Raw genomic sequence first — 18,973 nt, forward strand, 5'->3', positions numbered from 1 at the left:
GAATGGTGAGCAGTGGCAGCTTAGAGTATGCCAAACCTATCAGGACTGTGTGACCCAAACAATTGCTCCTGTTCCCCTCATCTCAGGAATGGACTTTGTGAGTGACTTTAGGGCACTTTCCCCTGGGAGGACTCACTAACTTTGTATGATAGATACTTTATTTACAATCATCCGACCAGCTAATCACAAACAACAAAACAAAATACACAAAATTAAAACCAACTACCCTTTACACATATATAAAATCATAATATCATAGATTTATACTCTCAATTTTCTTTCTTACCAACTGTGCAGCATGACAGAATCAGGCCACCCTGAGTGATATATCAGAATTTGCTCCTCCACCTGCATCCCTGTTACAGTGCTGAAAATAGGGGAAATAAATTTAGATCGCAAATCGTCATAATTTTTGACATTGCAGAATGATGTGGGCAGTTGTCTCCACCACATTATAATGGCAGGGGCACAGTCTCTCTGAATAGGGATGCCTTGCATAACGTCCCAAAAGGACTGCTGATAAGAATAAATTACACCTGGCTTTAGTAAAGGCAATCCTGAATTTTGGAATAACGATATTATAAAAATATCTGGCAGGAGAAAGTACAAGAGCTTGATCCCCAAGAAAAACATACACAGAAAGTCTGGCTCTCGCAGATCTCATTTCAAGGTCCACCAACCTCTGACACAAAATTTCTTTTGCGTCTCCCGGCCTCATCATCATTAAAGACTCTGGGGAGAGATTGCAAAGATTAAAATAGTCCAGGCACCTCTTTTCCCAGGTGATCCAAAAAGATCAAATGAGTAAAGCTATCCTGTCTCTAGAGAATCTTCAAAAAATAATGCAAGGCATTTAGCCACATCGACATCTCTATACTTGGGGTACCGGATTCCAGCCTAACCACAGTATTCGGCACACATTGGGGAACATACATCAGTTGACGCAAAAATTTGGTCTGGATCACCTCTAGAGACCTGATATTTAAGTATGGGGCGATCTCAGAACCATAAAGCAATTGAGCCCTGGTTTTAACATTATGCAACCTTAAAGCCGCAGGGAGAAATTTGGCACCTTTGGATGAATAAAAACGATAAATGGCACTAGATGTTTTCTGTGCTGATTGACAGACATAGTTTTTATGGGCCAAACGGCCACCTTGATAGTGAAAAATCACCCCCAGCTATTTTATTAATTTAACCTGCTCAATGGGTTTCCCGTTTAGGAGCCATCGATAAGCCTTATAACGTCTAGCAAAAACCAACACCTTTGTTTTATCAGAATTAATGATCAATTCCTCCTGTGAGCTGACCAGGGCTAAATGGCGAACAGCCCTCCTCACGCCGACCTGTGTTCTCGATAATATAAGTACATCGTCGGCATATGCCAGAACAGGGACATGACGATCAGCAAGCTTTGGGAATGTAAGGCCAGATCATCAAAAGAAGTAATCAGTGAATTTATATAAAAATTAAATAAAAGGGGGGGGCAAGAACACAGCCCTGTCTGACCCCTTTATTAACCAAAATTGGTTTCGTTAAATGACCACTAGATGACCACCTAATCCTTATGCCAGAGTTGCTATATAAGCTAACCATAAGCAACAATAATCGACGATCAATAGATGAAGCTGCAAACTTATCCCATAGCCTTGATCTAGGGATTAGGTCAAAAGCAGCCTTAAAATCAACAAAGGCTGCAAAAAGTCTAGAGCCCCTAGTGGCCAGATGTTTCTCGACAAGAAATTGCCGCACCAAAGTCTGATCAAGGTGTGATCTTCCAGGGCAAAAGGCTGCCTGAATATCGGCTATAATGTCTTGAGATTCCATCCAGGCTAATAGCTTATCTCTCAGATCTAAAGCATAGAGTTTGCTAATAACATTAAGCAGGCTAATGGGCCTGTAATTTGAGGGAATTTCATGACCCCCTTTTTTATAAATGGGCACTGTAATCGCCCAACCCCAATCCGAAGGCATATTAGCAGTTTCATCAATATACAAAAATAAAGCAGCCAAAGTTGGAGCCCACCAGTCCTGGTGTTCTTTAAGCAAATCACTCCTAATAAAATCTTCCCCTGGAGCTTTTCCACTTTTTACTCTCCTAATAAGAGAGACAACCTTCTCACTGGTTACAGGTTCCCAGGATGGAAGATCTTCAGCTAATAATTTCAATCTTAACTCTGGACAAGGGGGTTCCTCCGATGCATAAATTCCCTGAAAGTGTTCCACCCATTCTGATGCTGTAATATGATTTGAGGCTCCTGATGGAAACACTTTCAGTAGTGGATTAATTGTATGCCAGAAAAGAGATGTATTTTTCTGAATGGCTGCACTAATTAAATCTTCCCAATTTTTCTTTATGAAGATTTCCTTCTTAAGTTTGATGGTTTCCTTAAATTGTTTTTTAAAGTTTTTTAGGTGCACATAATGAGCCTCCAATTGAGATTATCTCGCCATAATCAGAGCGGCAGTAACCTGCTTCTTCAGGATCCTACATTCAAAATCGTACCAGTCATAAGATCTACGTCTCAGACTGATATTGTTGTGCGTATAACTACTTAAAAAAGGTTTTGAGGCAGCAACAACATTATTATAATGCGATAAAGGATCACCCTCCTTAGCTATAATTGCATCCCTGAAGCCCATTACCTGCTCACAACTCAAAAGCCCCTGAATTTTGTCACTGACATGACTAGTCCATTTCACACAACTTGTCACAGGACCTAAATGGTCAGTAGGGTGATGGATCTCTTTAGACTTGAGTTGCCCAGCTGTTGAAAATTTGAGCGATAAAGGGAGATGATCACTCTCTGATCTACTAAGTACCCTAAAATCCAACAAATCCGGGAGCAACGACCTAGAAATAGCCACATAGTCTAGAAGTGAGGGATTAGCCCCCTTTCAAAAGGAACACACAGCCGGGTGATCCTCCGGCCATGAGCCATTAAGGATGATAAGATCTTGCTTTATGCAGCATTGGGCCAAAAATAAGCCCTGACGATTAGACCTACAGTCAGTAGATACCCGTTTGCGCAATGGAGGAGGGTCAGAAAAAAATGGGGGGAAAGCTCCAAATTTTGTAAAGAGTTCTAAATCATTTCTGCCCATTTTTGCATTAAAATCCCCCAAAATGACCACCTGAGCAGAAGGGTATGCCTCTTGAATCTCCCCGAGATGCTTCTGAAAATTGATCCATATTTGCCTTAAAGTGGCTAGATCCACAAGTGGCGGAAAGTACACATTTACCAAAATTAAGGGAATTGGCTGTAAATTAAGTTTTACCACCAGAGTATAGCAGTCAAAAGCGGGCAAGGATTCCACTGCAATAGACAAATTTGTAGAGATCAACGAAAGTAATCCCCCCTTAAGTCTACCCCTTCCCGAACCAGGGACCGTTGGGGTTAAGAAAGCTCTAAAGCCATCTACTTGGGGGGAAGAGGAGAGCCAGACTTCCTGAAAACATAAAACATCCCATTTCTTGCCAAATCCAAAAAATCAGACTGCCCTAATTTCCCCACCCACCCTGCCACATTCCATGAAACAAGATGAAGTACATTAGCTGCTGTCAAATACCCACTGAAGGAGCATGACTATTAGCAAAAGAGGAGATGGTAAAACTTATATCAGCTGCCACGCAGGGATTCAGTACAGGGGACTCAGCCCCCATATTTCTGTATGGGACCCCATTGGAGACTCTTTGAATCCCAACTGGGCTTGAGCCCAACTTCACAGCAGGATACAAGTTTGTAGTTTTTGGAGAAGAATGAGTACACTGCTCTGGGCAATCCAAAATTGTCTGGTCATTACCAGACGAAGATTCAACAGCCTCCATAATAGTCAAATCACTAGAAAGATGACTTTGCTGTGAAACATCAGTTTCTATTATTCCAGGGGTTTGACATCCACTTTGTGCAGACAAGAGCGCCAAGCCATGGGCAACAGAAGCAGACTTTACTTCTTCCAGAGTATTCTCTCCAACCTGAGAAGGGAACAACAGAGAGGTTGAAGAAAGAGAAGGTGTCACTGACTGTTCTTTAAAGTCCATTAGACACTGTAGATCTGGATGAACAATCTTAGAAGCAGGTATCTGTTTCACAGCTACATCCATTTCCATTGAGTCTTCTGGAAAAGCATCCTGCTTCTGGAGTAAAGTAGAAACTGATGTGTCTTGTATGTTTTCAAAGTCTTGCACCAGCTCCTTCAAGGCTGAAATCAAACGCTTCTGTTCTAGCAGAGCTAGCTCTGAAAATGACTCTTTCAACTGAAGTTCAAATGTGGGGTCTAAAAACTGTGAGTCCAAATGCTCAGAGAAACCTCTGCCCTAACTGTGTCAGGATGTCTAACTCCCCAGATTGAGTAAAAGCAATAATGGGAGGTTCATAATAGACTTTCTTGGGTTGTATTCCAAAACGATATAAAAGAAAAGATAACTTAAAAAGCATTTGAGGTATTACATCCTGTCGAAAAGACAGCAGGTTATTTTGCAAGTTGGGAGAAGAACTTAATCTAGTCACATTCAGCAAGTCCATCTCATGCAAATCGCAGCGTAAAAGACTGCTCAGGGAAGATTTTGCTCTGAATTTTGTGTGCCACCTGCCATAATTTAACTGGCTTTGAAAAATGGAGAGGGAGATCTTGCAAGGTTGCAATCTTCTTCCCATCCTCACTTCAGACGTTGAGGAAACAGCAGGAATGTCACCCACACAGGGAAGTCTGTCCTTCACTGTGTTTTCAGCTGACTACACGAAGCCTCTAACTGGCAGGCCATAGACTGCTGGCCTCTAAAGATAGTATGCAGAGTTTGTGAGAAAAGAGCACATTGTTTACCTAAGGCTTTCAGTTCCTTGAGACCTATCAATTCCAAATTGTCTGTGCTAGTAGCTACATTGCACGCTGAACTGGGTTTCACCACCCCCTTAAGTACACAGGGGGATAATGGCGTCTCACTCCTTTCTCCAGGATGACTTGATGTTTGACTCCCTTCTTCTACCTCCTCGACCCCCTCTGAAGTTAATTCCACAGTCTTACTCACTTTTACATGATTAAGTGGGCATTCAGATAACAGCAGCTGTTTAGAAACCTTGAGGCTGTGTTTCTTTTTCAGGGTGGTTTCCCCGGAGGCAGCTGGGCTGGTTCTCTGTCGTTTACTTCATTTCCTCATGCCTACAGATAGACGCTGATTTCTTGTCCCCACCAAGGACATTTGCAAACCAAAACACTTGGCTTGCAATACTACATTCAGAGGTGCCGCAGAATAGAATATGTTATAATAAGGCACACATAAACAGGAGAAAGGAAGTTTTTTAAACGGAGCTCAAGTGAACATGTCCTCCCTCTCTGAGACCGAGGTTTCTCCCTCTTTGTATGAAAAATTAGCTTGCAATACTGAGATATGTCACTATGATGAAGTTTTGTGGAAGACAGTAAATATCATTGCTGTGTGCTTTACCAGATTTATAAGATACAAGCATACTGTATTATTATACAAGCATACTGTATTATTACTTTATCTGCTTACACTTCATAGTCCTTTGCAAAAGGGAATTCCTTTACTGTTTTTATATTCTGCAGACCAGTCAAGTAAAATTAAGTGATAATTGAAACCCTGCTTAAGCAAGCATGTAAATGGAACATGACATAAGAAACAGATGCTGCTACTACAGAGTAGGACATATTGGAGAAGTTAATCTAATAATTGTTTAGAATAGCTTTAGCGCAAGGCAGGCATAATATAAAGTATTGTGAGTATGCTGACAGTTATTTTTTAATACAAAAATAGTGCTGACAAAACAACCACAGTGCTGTGAGTTCCTTTTTTATTATCTGTCATTAACTTTTATTCTGCACCTATGGCACAATCCTTGTGTACCAGAGAAACTGTGTTTAACATTTTTGTTTTTAATGATTGTAGGATAGACAAAGTTCCAGTGTTCTGTTAGTTGAACAGTCTGAGAATGCGCTATTTTTTTCTTGACACTGTGTTTTTGTGTTTCAGTGTTTGGAGCCCTGCAAAGAATCGTGGGACTTGAAGAAAAATCACTGCCAAAGTTTCTGTGAGGTATGCTAACCTTGAAAAACTCTTCTTAGAACTATTTCATTATAGGGTTAAGAAGCTGGCTTATTTGAGTCAGGCCATTAATCAATCTAGCTGAGGGTTGTCAATAGTGACTCTCCATGCTTTTATACAGGATTTTTTCTTTCATACCTGGAAATTGAACCTGGGACCTTCTGCATGCAGAGTAGACGCTGTTCCAATGAGTTATGGCCCCTTCCATTTGGACTTCTAATTCAAAACATACGATTTATGTTTTATTCTACTGTGTTATCAATTATAAGAAGTGTAACTGATTGATAAACAAGCATGTAGTGATTTTAAAACTATGCAACAAAAGATATTTCAAAGTTTACAATCTAATTATGTGTTCTGTTCAGGCTGCTGCCCTTCACAAATAATTATGTATGTCAACTAGAATTTTTTATTCTGTTGCTGTGATAATTGCACTCCTTCCCTATTTATTTACTTATTTTTGAATCTTGACAGAGTACAAATATTGGTCAAGTTTGATCCAAAGGTCAAGCTTGGTATAACTTGGTTGGAAACGCACTGGTGCAAAGGTGGCTCTGCAGTTTCTTCTATCTTCTCTCAGCAGCAGAGTTGCTGCTTAAACTTTTAACAGTTTAACAGTTATTTTGTGTTATTGTAAGTACAGGTTTGACCTTGGCGTCCGTTGGAGTTCTGTTCTTGGAACCCTCGCAGATGCTGAAAACTGCAGATAAAGAGATCCACAGTCCAGTCTGTTTCTGAGTTGTGGGGAGGTAATCCTCCTGCCTTGGAATGCCTTCCAGAACCTTTTTGCAGGCATTTTGGTTTCCCCATAACTCAGAGGACCTGCAGCGCTGGTCGCGTCTGAGAGGTCCTCAGTGGGCCCTCCAGTCATGAGTTTGGAACCTGCTATGGGTTAAATCCGCAGGTTCCGCAAAGAGGTCTCACTGTACAAATACAGATGTTTGCCACTTAACAACCATTCACTTAACGACGGACCGCATATATAACAGTGGTCAAAGCACAATAAAGATGCTCTTAATGAGGCAATCGCGTCTCCCATAGCCTGCAGCAGAGTGTCTGTTTACACATCAAAAAGGCTCTTAATGCAAAGAAGAGGCAATCCATCTCCTGTAGTCTGTGCAGCAAGCTAGTGTCTGGCAGGGAATGACAGTTTACACAACGAATAGATTGGATTGACTGTTCACTTAATGACCTAATCACATAACAATGGGAATAAGAAAACGTATCCCTGTCATTAAGTGGTGCACACCTGTATAAATTATCTAACAAATGTCCTTGAGAGATGAACTCAGTATATGTCTTTGATATGAACTGTCATTGATTTTGGTCCATATTAGGGCTGTAAACTATGCTGATCCATTTGGCTATATGAAATGGCCATTTAAGATTCATTATGATAGATCAGAGGTGTCCAAACTTTTTGGCAGGAGGGCTACATCATCTCTCTGACACTGTGTTGGGGGCCAGGAAGAAAAAAGAATTAATTTACATTTCAAAATTGAATAAATTTATATAAATCTACATGAATATATTAGAGATAATAATAATAATAACTAGCTATTTATATACTGCCTTTCTGCTCATCGGATTCCTCCTCTGACTTTATTCAAGGCGGTTTACATAGGCAGGTGTTTCTAAATTCCTCGAAGGAATTTTTACAATCATAGAAGTTTCTCTCAAGAATACTATTGGCAACCTTCAGTCTCGGAAGACTATGGTATCGCGCTCTGGATGGTGGTTCTGGCACAGCGTCTAGTGTGGCTGAAAAGGCCAATTCGGGAGTGACAATCCCTTCCACACTGGGAGCAAGTGCAGCCTGTCCCTGGTCTGTCTCCCTGGCTATGGGCCTTCCTTCTTTGCCTCAGACTGTTGGCCAAGTATCTCTTCAAACTGGGAAAGGCCATGCTGCACAGCCTGTCTCCAAGCGGGCCGCTCAGAGGCCAGGGTTTCCCACCTGTTGAGGTCCACTCCTAAGGCCTTCAGATCCCTCTTGCAAATGTCCTTGTATCGCAGCTATGGTCTACCTGTAGGGCGCTTTCCTTGCACGAGTTCTACATAGAGGAGATCTTTTGGGATCCGGCCATCATCCATTCTCACAACATGACCGAGCCAACGCAGACGTCTCATTTTCAGCAGTGCATACATGCTAGGGATTCCAGCTCGTTCCAGGACTGTGTTGTTTGGAACTTTGTCCTGCCAGGTGATTCCGAGGATGCGTCGGAGGCAGCGCATGTGGAATGCGTTCAGTCTCTCAAGAATCACACAACATTTCAGATGGATCTTCCTGGTCTGGTCTCACTTCTGGCCTCCAGTTGCCTCCCACACAGGCTGACAAGCAGCTCCTTCATCTCTCACATGGAGGGCAGCCAAGATGCTTCTTCGCTCACACCAAAGAGCAGGTGGAGTAACTCAGCTAAGCTTGTCAGCTGTTTCAAGGTCTCACCGTTCAGGGAGCTGCCAGTGGCCTCGAACTGGCGACCTTCCGATGTTATGTTCAGGGTAACAGAGGCTCTACCTGCTAGACCAGACCTCCTGCCCCGCAGGAGATGGAACTTATATGAATGAATGAAGGTCTTGCAATATCTCAAGGCCAATAAATGGCCTTGCACAAAGCAAGGCTGGTCTTTCCTTCGCTGCCACTGCTGCATCACAGACATGAAACAGCAAGCAGTGGAGGGAGCCCTCAGCTTTCAGCTCATGTGAGAGGTCAAACAGTCGACCTCACACTGCAAGCAATTGTGTTGGCTGCAGCTAGTCTCTGGAGGGCCAGATGCTAATTGGAGACTGGAGGCTCCTCACAGGCCAGATTGGGGATCCCCGAGGGCTGCAAATGGCCCTCGGGCCAGGGTGTGGACACCCCTGTGATAGATAGTAGGCGAGCACAATACTTGTTCATTGGATACAAGCTGGAATGTCAAAGCTCATTGCTTGTGTACTGCTTAAACGGACTGCATGTTGATTACAATGTTATGATTTACTACAAAGGTATTGTTCCAGCTTCTGTTGTAGCAAATGTTCCCATTTACCACAGTTCAGTTGTGGCTAAATACTACACAAGATAGTGTGCATTTATCTCCCGTGAACCACTTCGCATTCTTAGGTTAAATACGGCATAAACTAGGAATGGCTTATAGTCCAATCCTAACCTGTGCTGGAATAGGCAAACCAGGTAGCCTGCACTGTATCCACCACAGTTTAGGAGGTGGTTGGGGGCAACTGGGGACGAAGGAATATTTTAATGTCCCAGCCACGCATGGGGCTACTTGGATCTGCACTAGTGAAATCGCTAGCGCAAATCTGAGCAGTCCATGTAAGGCTGGTTGGGTTGGGAGAGTGTTGGATTTTGAACCTGCACTGCTGCAGCCAGTCCCCTTCTGGACCTGATATGCCTCACAGACTGCTCTCCCTCTGCCCCCAAATGCTGCCCCCTGCCCCATTATGCCCTCTCTCCACCCTCTCCCACTTCCTGCACCATCGTGTCCAAACCAGCACAAACATACCCCATCTGGGGCTGCATCTGGAACCAGCTTAACCAGTTTTTGAATAGCCATGAACTTGCTTTATGACATGTTTGCGACACTTCTGGACTGGTACAGGGTCCTTCGCCAACCAAACTGAAACCTTGGATTGCACTCTTAGGCATTCTTGCTGCATTTTCTAATTTTGAAGCTGTAAGGAATGACTTAAATGGTACTGGACTCTCTTTTACACATTTATGATCCATCTTGTTCATTGCATTACATAAATGCATCAATCAAAAATGGTGAAAGGTGCTCTTAAAACTCTTAAACTAATGTATAAAATTGGGCCCAAAAGATTAACTAAAATTTCAGTCAAACCTTCAGCTTTAAGTTTATAATCTCTTCACTAAGATAGAGGAGGTCTGGTCTAGAGGGTAGAGCCTCCGTCTGCCTGAAGATAACATCCACAAGGTCGCCAGTTCGAGGCCACCGGCACCATGCGACCTTGGAGCAGCTGACAAGCTGAAGCCAAGCAATTCCATCTGCTCTGAGCGTGGGAGGATGGAGGCCAGAATGTGAAGCCAGATCGGAATGAAACACCTTGAATGTAGTCGTTCTTGAAAGAAAGAACCTTCTTTGAAATTGTAAAAATCCCTATTTAATAAGGGATTTAATAAAAACCTGCCTATGTAAACCGCCTTGAATAAAGTCTTGAATAAAGACCAAGAAAGGCGGTATATAAATACCTGTTGTTGTTGTTGTTGTTGTTGTTGTTATTAAGATTTAAGGTTAATCTTTTTGTGATAAGAGCAGGGAAATTTTGTTAGATTCAATGTAGTTGACAACCAAATTGTCCCCAGTTGATGAATACATTTTAATAGGGAACGTATTCACAACAACTAAGACTTGAAGGGCCTGCAACATTGGTTTTGTATACAACCTCCTATGTAGATTGAAAGACAGGCCTTATGGTACGTATTCACTGGGAAAGAGGAGTTAACAGCTGCAAAAGCTTTTGCAGAGTTCTGCTTGTAGTATCTTAACTGTTTATCACATTTTGGCTTGTGGTCAGGAGTTTGTAGCTAAGGTGCAAAATAAGAACAGGCATCTGTCAAACTTCACAGGAGATTAAAGAGGTGCCTGCCTCTCAGCTTGAATAAAAGTAACTAAGCTACATAATTGTTTGTTGGTGGGGAATGGAGGTGGCAATCCTTAAGACCAGAGACTTGGTTCAGAGGCTAGCCGGATAGTAAGATTCAAGGGCTGAATCTGGACCTTGGATCTCCAGTTGTCTGTCCCTTGTAGGTGATCTTACTGTACATGGCATCTTTGCAGAATGCAACTCTTGTTACTCTCTCCACATATGCTGCATTTTTGAGTATCTTGAAGTATGTATGGAGTTTGGAACCAGAGGGTAGAAATAAGGTGTTAGTGATGATGAAAGAATATCATAGCATTATACAAATACTTTTGTCTATAGTTCTCTTGAATTTGTTGCATTTGGATCTTCTTTAAATCTAATGGAAATTATTTTATTTTTTTAATACATGTACTCCTGGAGGGAGGGGAAAGTGGCTTGAAAGATTGGACATATTTGGACATTTCAGTGTACAAAAGATAGGAGAGATTGATGCTCTGTAGTAGTGCCTCCAATGGTGTGGAGGATATTTTCCCTGAAATTCAAATGCTGTGCAGGACAGCACTGTAGGATGCACATAACTCAGCAAATGGGCCCTGACTCATCCAGAATGCTACTCAAATTGACTAGAATGGCTATCAAATCACTTTGTGACCAAGCATTATAAGGAGCCAGTACTAAAAGAATGTCTGTATCTGTTATCGGAGGTACTGTGATTTTATATGGATTCTGTAACAACACTTGCTGTTTACTAATCTGTCTCTGAAGAAACAAAAATGGCTCAAGTCATTTCTTTTGGAATTCTACCAGAAGGAGGATAATGAGTTTTACAAGGAAGCTAATGTTTGTAAGCTATAAACATGAAATAAAGACATTATATTTTGATGACATTACTGAGTAAAGGGGTTGACTAAGAAGAGAGTATAAACACTTTCAAGTTGTAGTTAGGATCTACTAGCATCCTTGTTTAATTAGCGGTTTTGAGTCTGAAGATAAATGTAAAGTTTAAAAGGCTGCAAATAAAAAAGCTGTACATTTAACAGATTGCTGAAAAAAAGCCATGAACTAAGGTGAAGAAGAGAAGCTTCAAAGGCATCTTATGCCTCAAGGCAATATAAAATATTTTTTTTTAATTAACTAGCTGAAAATTTGTGAGATTTTATTTGGGCACGTACCCAGTCCTGTACACCTGCCCATCGATCACCCCTCACATAAATCACAAATATCTGTTGCATGTTGTTCCAATTAACCTCTGCTCTTGTCAGCTACAATCAGAAACTGCTAGTTTCTCTTTATTCAGTGTTATATTTGGAAAGATTTTAGCTGTGGTCATGATTCCATGAATGAAAACAAATTAAGCAAGCTTAGGGTCTTTGGTTGCTGCATTTACTTACACTTATCACACACAGGGTCAAAAAACTCTACCTGTTAAGGTAGTTTTATGACATCGTACCTCAAAGCTATTATACTGAATGATCTAGTTAAAAGTCCGTAGCAGTCTCTGATTCAGAAGTGATGCTGATGTATACATTTGGTGATGGGCACCTCCTGAATCATAGTGTGTTTTGTTTCGGCTGCAGTCCTAACCACACTTTCCTGAGAGTAAGCCCCATTGAACTAAATAGGACTTACTTCTGAGTAGACCTGTTAGGATTGTGCCCTTTGTCTCTCAAATTAGAAAAGACCTCACCTTCCCCTGACCTGCAATGGTTTGAAATAGCAATAGCAGAACATTCTCAAATTAGGCCTACTCAGATAAGTAGGACTTAATAGGTGTTGTACAGTTTGAGCCTCATTATTTGTGTGGGTTCCATTCCAAGTGCTCATGTGGATGGCAAAAAACACACTATAGCAAATCAATTTAAAAATTAAAGTTTCTTTGTTCTGGTGATTTAAAAACAGTCTTGCTGACCTTTGTGATGCAAGATAAGAGTCATTAAGAAGACATTCCATCCATCAGTCCTCCTCCAAGCGCTTACAAAGGCTTCACTCAGCCCCTCCCTTCACCAATGCAAAGATATCACTTTTCTTTCACGTGCTCGGGGGGGGGAAGGGAGGGGTCTGCTGGAGAGAGAAGGATTGGTGGATTGTCAACCAGCTGCCCTCTTTCTCATTAAAGAGGCTATTGTTAAAGGACTGTTCAGTTTTTTAAACTGATTTTAAGGGGATGCACTTTTCCCCTTCTCCAGGGATCAGCACATTTCTTCTCTTTTGCAGTGGCCATTCATGTTGAGTCAAATCCGTGTATAAATAGGCTGTACTTGTTTTGAATTGTTTATTTCACTACAGAGTACAAAATGAAGAATCATAAACTTATTTTATAGAACTTATGTGTAAGAATTGCTTTATGGAGGGAGAGAGACAGAGAAAGGGTGAAGTGATAGAAGAGAATTTTTCACCCCTCCCAAATTCAAGCAGTCTCTTCACTAAGAGCCTAACTACACAATATACATAACTGCATGTAAGAAAAGCCTAGTAACTGCTCTTCCTAGGGCAAAACGGCTTTGGGTGGGGATTTGACAGACTGTTGCAGGAGGTAGATATAAAAGATGCGTAAGTCGCTCCACACTGTATGCCGTTCTCTGCGAAGGTAACTACATTTTTAACCCCAGAGGGATTCTGCTGGTGGAAAGTGGCTAGGAGATAATCTGGAACAGAGGAGATGAGGACAGGAAACAGTAATTATTTCTTCCTTTTCCTGCTATTTCTGTGCTCGGATCATCCTCTTGAAGCTGCTTTTCCATTGGGTTTTTGTTATATGAATTTTCATGTAACGTGTAGACCTGTCCTAAATGCACCACAAATGTGTGTGTATTTATTAATTTATAATCAAAATACAAGAGAAAAATTCTTAAATGGAAACATCTAGTACCTCCCTGTTAAGGTGATGCGTTCTCATTTGCCCTTGAATCTATCACGTTAGTTAATCTATTGTTTAGCATCTTTCTAGCAAACTTATGTGGAGAAATATGGAGAAGACCTGGTAGAGATGTTTGAATTAGTTCCACAGGAGAGGACAGTCCCCCTCCAGAGATATCACAATTTTGTGACTTACCATTTATGTTTAGAAGCTTTGCAGCTATATGCATCTTAATGGATAGTTTTGCTATAGATAAAACATTAATCCCCTTTCCAGCATTATCTTTGAAATATTTCAGCTTTTTCTTATTGAAGTATTGTGGTTTTTCTCTCATTTCTTTTTCATTTTAGCCCCTTTTCCCAAAGAAGAACTACGAATGCCTAACTAGCTGTGAATTCCTCAAGTATATCCTGTCGGTGAAGCAAGGAGACTGCCCAGCACCAGAGAAGGCTAGCGGCTTTGCAGCTGCCTGTGTTGAAAGCTGCGAGGCTGACAGTGAATGCTCTGGTGTGAAAAAATGCTGCTCCAATGGTTGTGGACATACATGCCAAGTACCAAAAAATCTGTACAAAGGTAGAGATTGTTCGGCGTTTTTAGAGCATCCAAAGCTTTAATTTTCAATCAAGAGATTATGTTGTCTTGGAGACTAGCAAAGGGGTAGGTGAAACAAAAGAAATGGAACAGAACTGAATACTTCTCTCTGTTTAAGAGGAATTGGGGGCAGATTCATGGGATTATGCCCCAGTTGAGCCCAAATCATGTTAGGAGTGAATTGTGATTAATGCTAACCATAGTTAATATTGGTCCACATAAAATGACAATTGACAGCAAGAGGAGAGAGGACTGAGAAGAGAGACAGCTTTTCACTCTTGCTTGTTTAATCATGGTTAAGGAATGAACTGACGTGTGTCTGTACCTTAGTGAATGAAATTAGTTTGTTCTCTTTTGGCTTCATTGTGGTTAGGATTACAACCAAAGCGTGCACTTAGGTCTGTGTGCCAAATCAAGAAAACTTACCTTATATCACCTCAATAAAACACTAAAAAAGATTTAATTTTTTCTAGAAGGCCAAGCACTGTGGAGTTCAGAGGATTAATTAGTGCTACAGTGATGGATGCCAAACTTTTTATCTAATAAAAAGCACATTTCTAAATAGATGAAAGTGCACATCTGGACATGGCATTGATGATCCTGGTTGTATTAGAATATTTGAAAATGCAGTTGTACTGTGCTCTACTTGTTAGTACTCATGAGATCCATCTGCACACAATTAGTAGCCAGCAGAGGGGCTGAGTTGGTTCCAGTCAAGTGAATCCAACTGACTCTGATGAAAAGCAGATGGAAGATTTTTTAGCGTGCAAATTGAAGTATTAGTATACATAATAATTAAACAAGGATTTTAAAATGTAGAAATTGGGGCTAGGATAACTATACTAGGCACAGTACATGAAATCTGGTGGCTGTTATTGATAGCCAGAATTAAACTTACGAGCCAACGTGGTTGGATATTAGATTTTATTGCTAGTGATTTTATTGATATACATGTTTTTATTTACTGTAACATACTGTATAATTGGAGCGCTTTGGGGGGGAAATTTGGGAAATATTATTTTAAGGTATCTAGAAAAGATAAATTAGCTAGAAAAGTGTAGAAACTAGAAGAAGGAATCTCAGATTTTCCAAATTTTTAAATCATGCTGGAATTCCAATGAATCAGACTCACAGTAATCCAACATTTGTGGAGCTGTATGGAAAAAAAGGGGGAATCATTTATATGTATGCAAGGGGAGTGAACAGATTTGACCTCTCTTGGAGGATAAACTGAATGTTTGAATACATTTTATTTTGTGTATATCTGTCCTTTCATATTTAGAAAAGAATTGTGGCTTTAAGCAGCACACTTACGTGGTGGACCACTTAAGCACCACACAATATCAAACAGTAAAAGTCACAGTGAAAATAGCAAATATAGCATATAATGATTGAGGGTCCAGTCCAATCCAATTTTCCAGTGCCAATTTTCCAATATTACCCCAGCCGTGCCAATGGGGTGTGCACTGCATCCTGTGGTGGGGAGGCAGTCACCACAGAGGGCTCCTCAAGGTATGGGAATGGGCTGCACTGCAGCTGCACTGATGCTGGAAAGTTGGATAGGACTGGACCCTAAAACAGCAATGCAGTCACTGGTAATACCATGCATTAAAAGCCTGGCTAAACAGAGGTGTGTTAACTGCTATAAGTGTCGGGTAGGTCATGTGGCAGATGTCTCAGAAAGAGAATTCTAAAAGCCTGCCACTGGAGAAAGCCCTGTCCGTGGTACCCACCAACTGAATTTATATCAGTGGTGGGCATGGAGCAGGGCTCACGCGTTGATGGACAGAGCTTTTCCTGAAAACAATTTGGGCACAGATGTGAGCGAGTTTCAAAAAACAATAGCTCCTTATTGGAGTTTATGTCTTCTATTTTTGTAACATGTACTAAGCTTATCTGTGTCCTAATGTCACAACATGGTGCCAGTGGCAGTAATGAGTGAAATGGAGCAGGACATCACACATTGTCATGCTGTGAGGATGCAAGTGTGTTCTATATTATAAAGAAAGAGGCAATTAACTTAAAGTAGATCTTCTGTTTTCAGAGTTATCCTAGTCTGGTGTTCCATCACACTTAATTACTTTGAAAATAAATCTGAACCTTTCGTTAAAATCACAGATTCTTGAACAATCGTTCAGCTCTCTCTATATCCCTTTTCAGTCTTTTTACCATTCATGACAGGTGTAACACAAAGCAACTTTCCCCGCCCCCTCTCCCCACAAACTCATCTGTATACAGAATCATGAGGATAGGTCTCATGGTGAAACCTGAGTATACATAGAATTGCATGCCTTACCCAGCAACCACTTCCACAAGTGTAACAGCCACTTCCACATGTACAACTAGGCTTTTAGCATCTGTCCATAGAAATGGTTGCTTGCTACTGGGAACATGCTGGTTCTACATGCATCCTTTTCATACTGAATTTTCTTCATGTTGTTCTGCATGTGGTAGAGATCAGATGGAGGAAATAAGTGCCTGGTTTCATTGTATGATCTGGCTGTCAATCCGGTTTAGCCAAAGTAGTGAAATGTGGACAGCTTATGTGACAGTTGAGTGTAGCTTGTATTTATGGTCATAGATGATTATACACTTCCCTGTATGAGCCTTTTCTCTGAATCACAATCAGTATATTTAACTCAAAAACACTGTTAAGCATATTGTATGAGCATACATTTCTTTGAACATTATTAAATTCAGTGACATGAAATGTACAGTATATTTGATTCACAGCTGTCTTGTATGGAAAAATATGCATGTTCACTTGTTTCAGGTGTCCCCTTGAAACCCAGAAAGGAGTTAAAGTTCACTGAACTTCATTCTGGCCAGCTGGAAGTTAAGTGGTCTTCAAAATTCAATATCTCAATTGAACCTGTGCTCTATGTGGTACAAAGGAGATGGAACTATGGGATTCATCCTAGCGAGGATGATGCTACAAGTTGGCAAACTGTGGCACAGGTGAGTCCTATTTTCAGATTTTTCAGGCTTTTCTTTCTTAGTACCACTGATATCAATTCAAGTCTTCTGTGTAATATGTGCATGTTGCATATTCTGCCTGAACTCAATAACTCTGTGCAATAGAGCACAATAACCTTGTGTGATAGACTCTAGAAGTTCAGCTGTGTTAGTCTGTCCAATATCTGTTCTGCAAATGGTGAACTGAAGATAGCATATAAAAAAATTTAAGAAAACATGCAAAACATCTACATTAAACTATAATCTTGGCACAGTTCTAGTACGCAAACTGCAAAATTTCATGCACCAGAAGGCCTGATTAGCTCTATCTTTTTTATTTTTAGCATTTTGGTGAATCATTAAGACTTTGTTATATTGCTGTGCTTTGAGGTGGATTTGATTTTCCTCTTCTCTGGTTTTTGCTCTGTCTCTAGCTTTATCCTAGTTTATAGGTTAGTGATTGAGGGCCCGATCCTATCCAATTTTCCAGTGCCGGTGCAACCATGCCAATAGGGCGTGCACTGTATCCTGTGGTGGGGAGAGAGTCAGAGAGGCCTCCTCAAGGTATGGGAATATTTGTTCCCTTATCTTGGGGCTGCATTGCAGTTGCACCCGTGCTGGAAAATTGGATAGTATTGGACCCTGATTCATTAGGCATTTTTATTGATTTCTTTGTTATGTTTTATTGATTGGTTGTTAGCCAACTCTCTGAGTTTACCACTGGGTTGACCACACTGGGCTGAAAGATGAAATATAAGGATTTAAATAAAGATCTAAGCAGCAGTTGCATCCTTTTGGGTGTCCTTAGTCAATAAGCCTTGCTTTGTTAACCAAACATGCAATATTGAAGGATTAAAGTATCAGGCCATATGTATAGCTACATGATAATAAGTAATTACTGGTTTCAGAAATTGAGACCTACAAAACTGATGTGAATTTGTGAAATAGTTCACACAGATTCAGCCTGCACCTAAGTTTCACCAGCTTGCAAAGATGTGAAAAAGAAAAAAGAAAATGTGAAAAAGAAAAAAGAAACACAAATGTTTCTTTTTCATGTATTCCTGCTTTCTAGACGTACAAAACAAGGTGAGAGACATGCAATAATAGGACTAAACCCAGAAGTCAGTCTGTTACAAACACTTTCTTTTATAGACCACAGATGAGAGAATACAACTGTCTGATATCAGGGCCAGCAGATGGTACCAGTTTCGAGTGGCTGCCATTAATGTGCATGGAACAAGAGGTTTCACAGCTCCTAGCAAGCACTTCCGCTCTTCCAAAGGTTTGTGTTTAATTTCCTGTGCCTCATACACACTTTCAGTGGGATCACGCTCAGAATTAAATCCAGTCTTAATGCTTGGCATCATTATCCATAATGGAAATGGGGACTGAAAAATTGACTTTGTTATAATCCACTGTTAATGGGAACTTATTTTCACCATAAGAAATAATGGGGTAAACCTGGTTCATGGCAGGGGAATGCAAGCAGGGAGTTGTTAAAGTTAACTGCCTTGCTAGAAAGTTTCAGAGTGGTAGGGGAGGAAAGGCAATTAATTCACCCATGCCCACTTCCTTCCATGTAGTCTGCTTCCCTGGACTGACCAGTTTCCCTTATCTTCAAGGAGAATAGGTTGGATCCCTTGGCTCCTCATAATTGGCGGCAGCCAGGATTTCAAAGCCGTGGCTGCAACTCACTGGGCTCATTGCATATGTTCCTCCTCCCCTTGGGGTTAAATCCAGCATCTCCTTGCCTTGACCATGGAGATGCTGCTATTTTTAATGCAGAGCCACTCAGATTGTCCCTGAGCAGCTTCTGCAGTTCCTGCTTATCTCATTGGAGGTGTTGGAGACAGCCTGGTTTTTCCAGGGTGATCCAGATTGGAGTGCAACAGAACAATTCTGAA

General features: G+C 41.0%; 1 protein-coding gene across 1 annotated transcript in view; it reads left to right on the forward strand.

Moving 5' to 3' along the window:
* The window catches only part of ANOS1 (anosmin 1), a 137,053-nt gene that overhangs the window by 74,393 nt on the left and 43,687 nt on the right, over nucleotides 1-18,973 (forward strand). Inside the window, exons 3-6 of the mRNA XM_066622002.1 lie at nucleotides 5,993-6,055; nucleotides 13,874-14,096; nucleotides 16,888-17,072; nucleotides 18,222-18,351. Coding sequence (XP_066478099.1) covers nucleotides 5,993-6,055; nucleotides 13,874-14,096; nucleotides 16,888-17,072; nucleotides 18,222-18,351 — 601 coding nt within the window. The remainder of the gene's footprint in view (nucleotides 1-5,992; nucleotides 6,056-13,873; nucleotides 14,097-16,887; nucleotides 17,073-18,221; nucleotides 18,352-18,973) is intronic.

This window comes from Tiliqua scincoides, chromosome 3 (genome assembly GCF_035046505.1).
Source record: "Tiliqua scincoides isolate rTilSci1 chromosome 3, rTilSci1.hap2, whole genome shotgun sequence".
NCBI lineage: Eukaryota > Metazoa > Chordata > Lepidosauria > Squamata > Scincidae > Tiliqua > Tiliqua scincoides.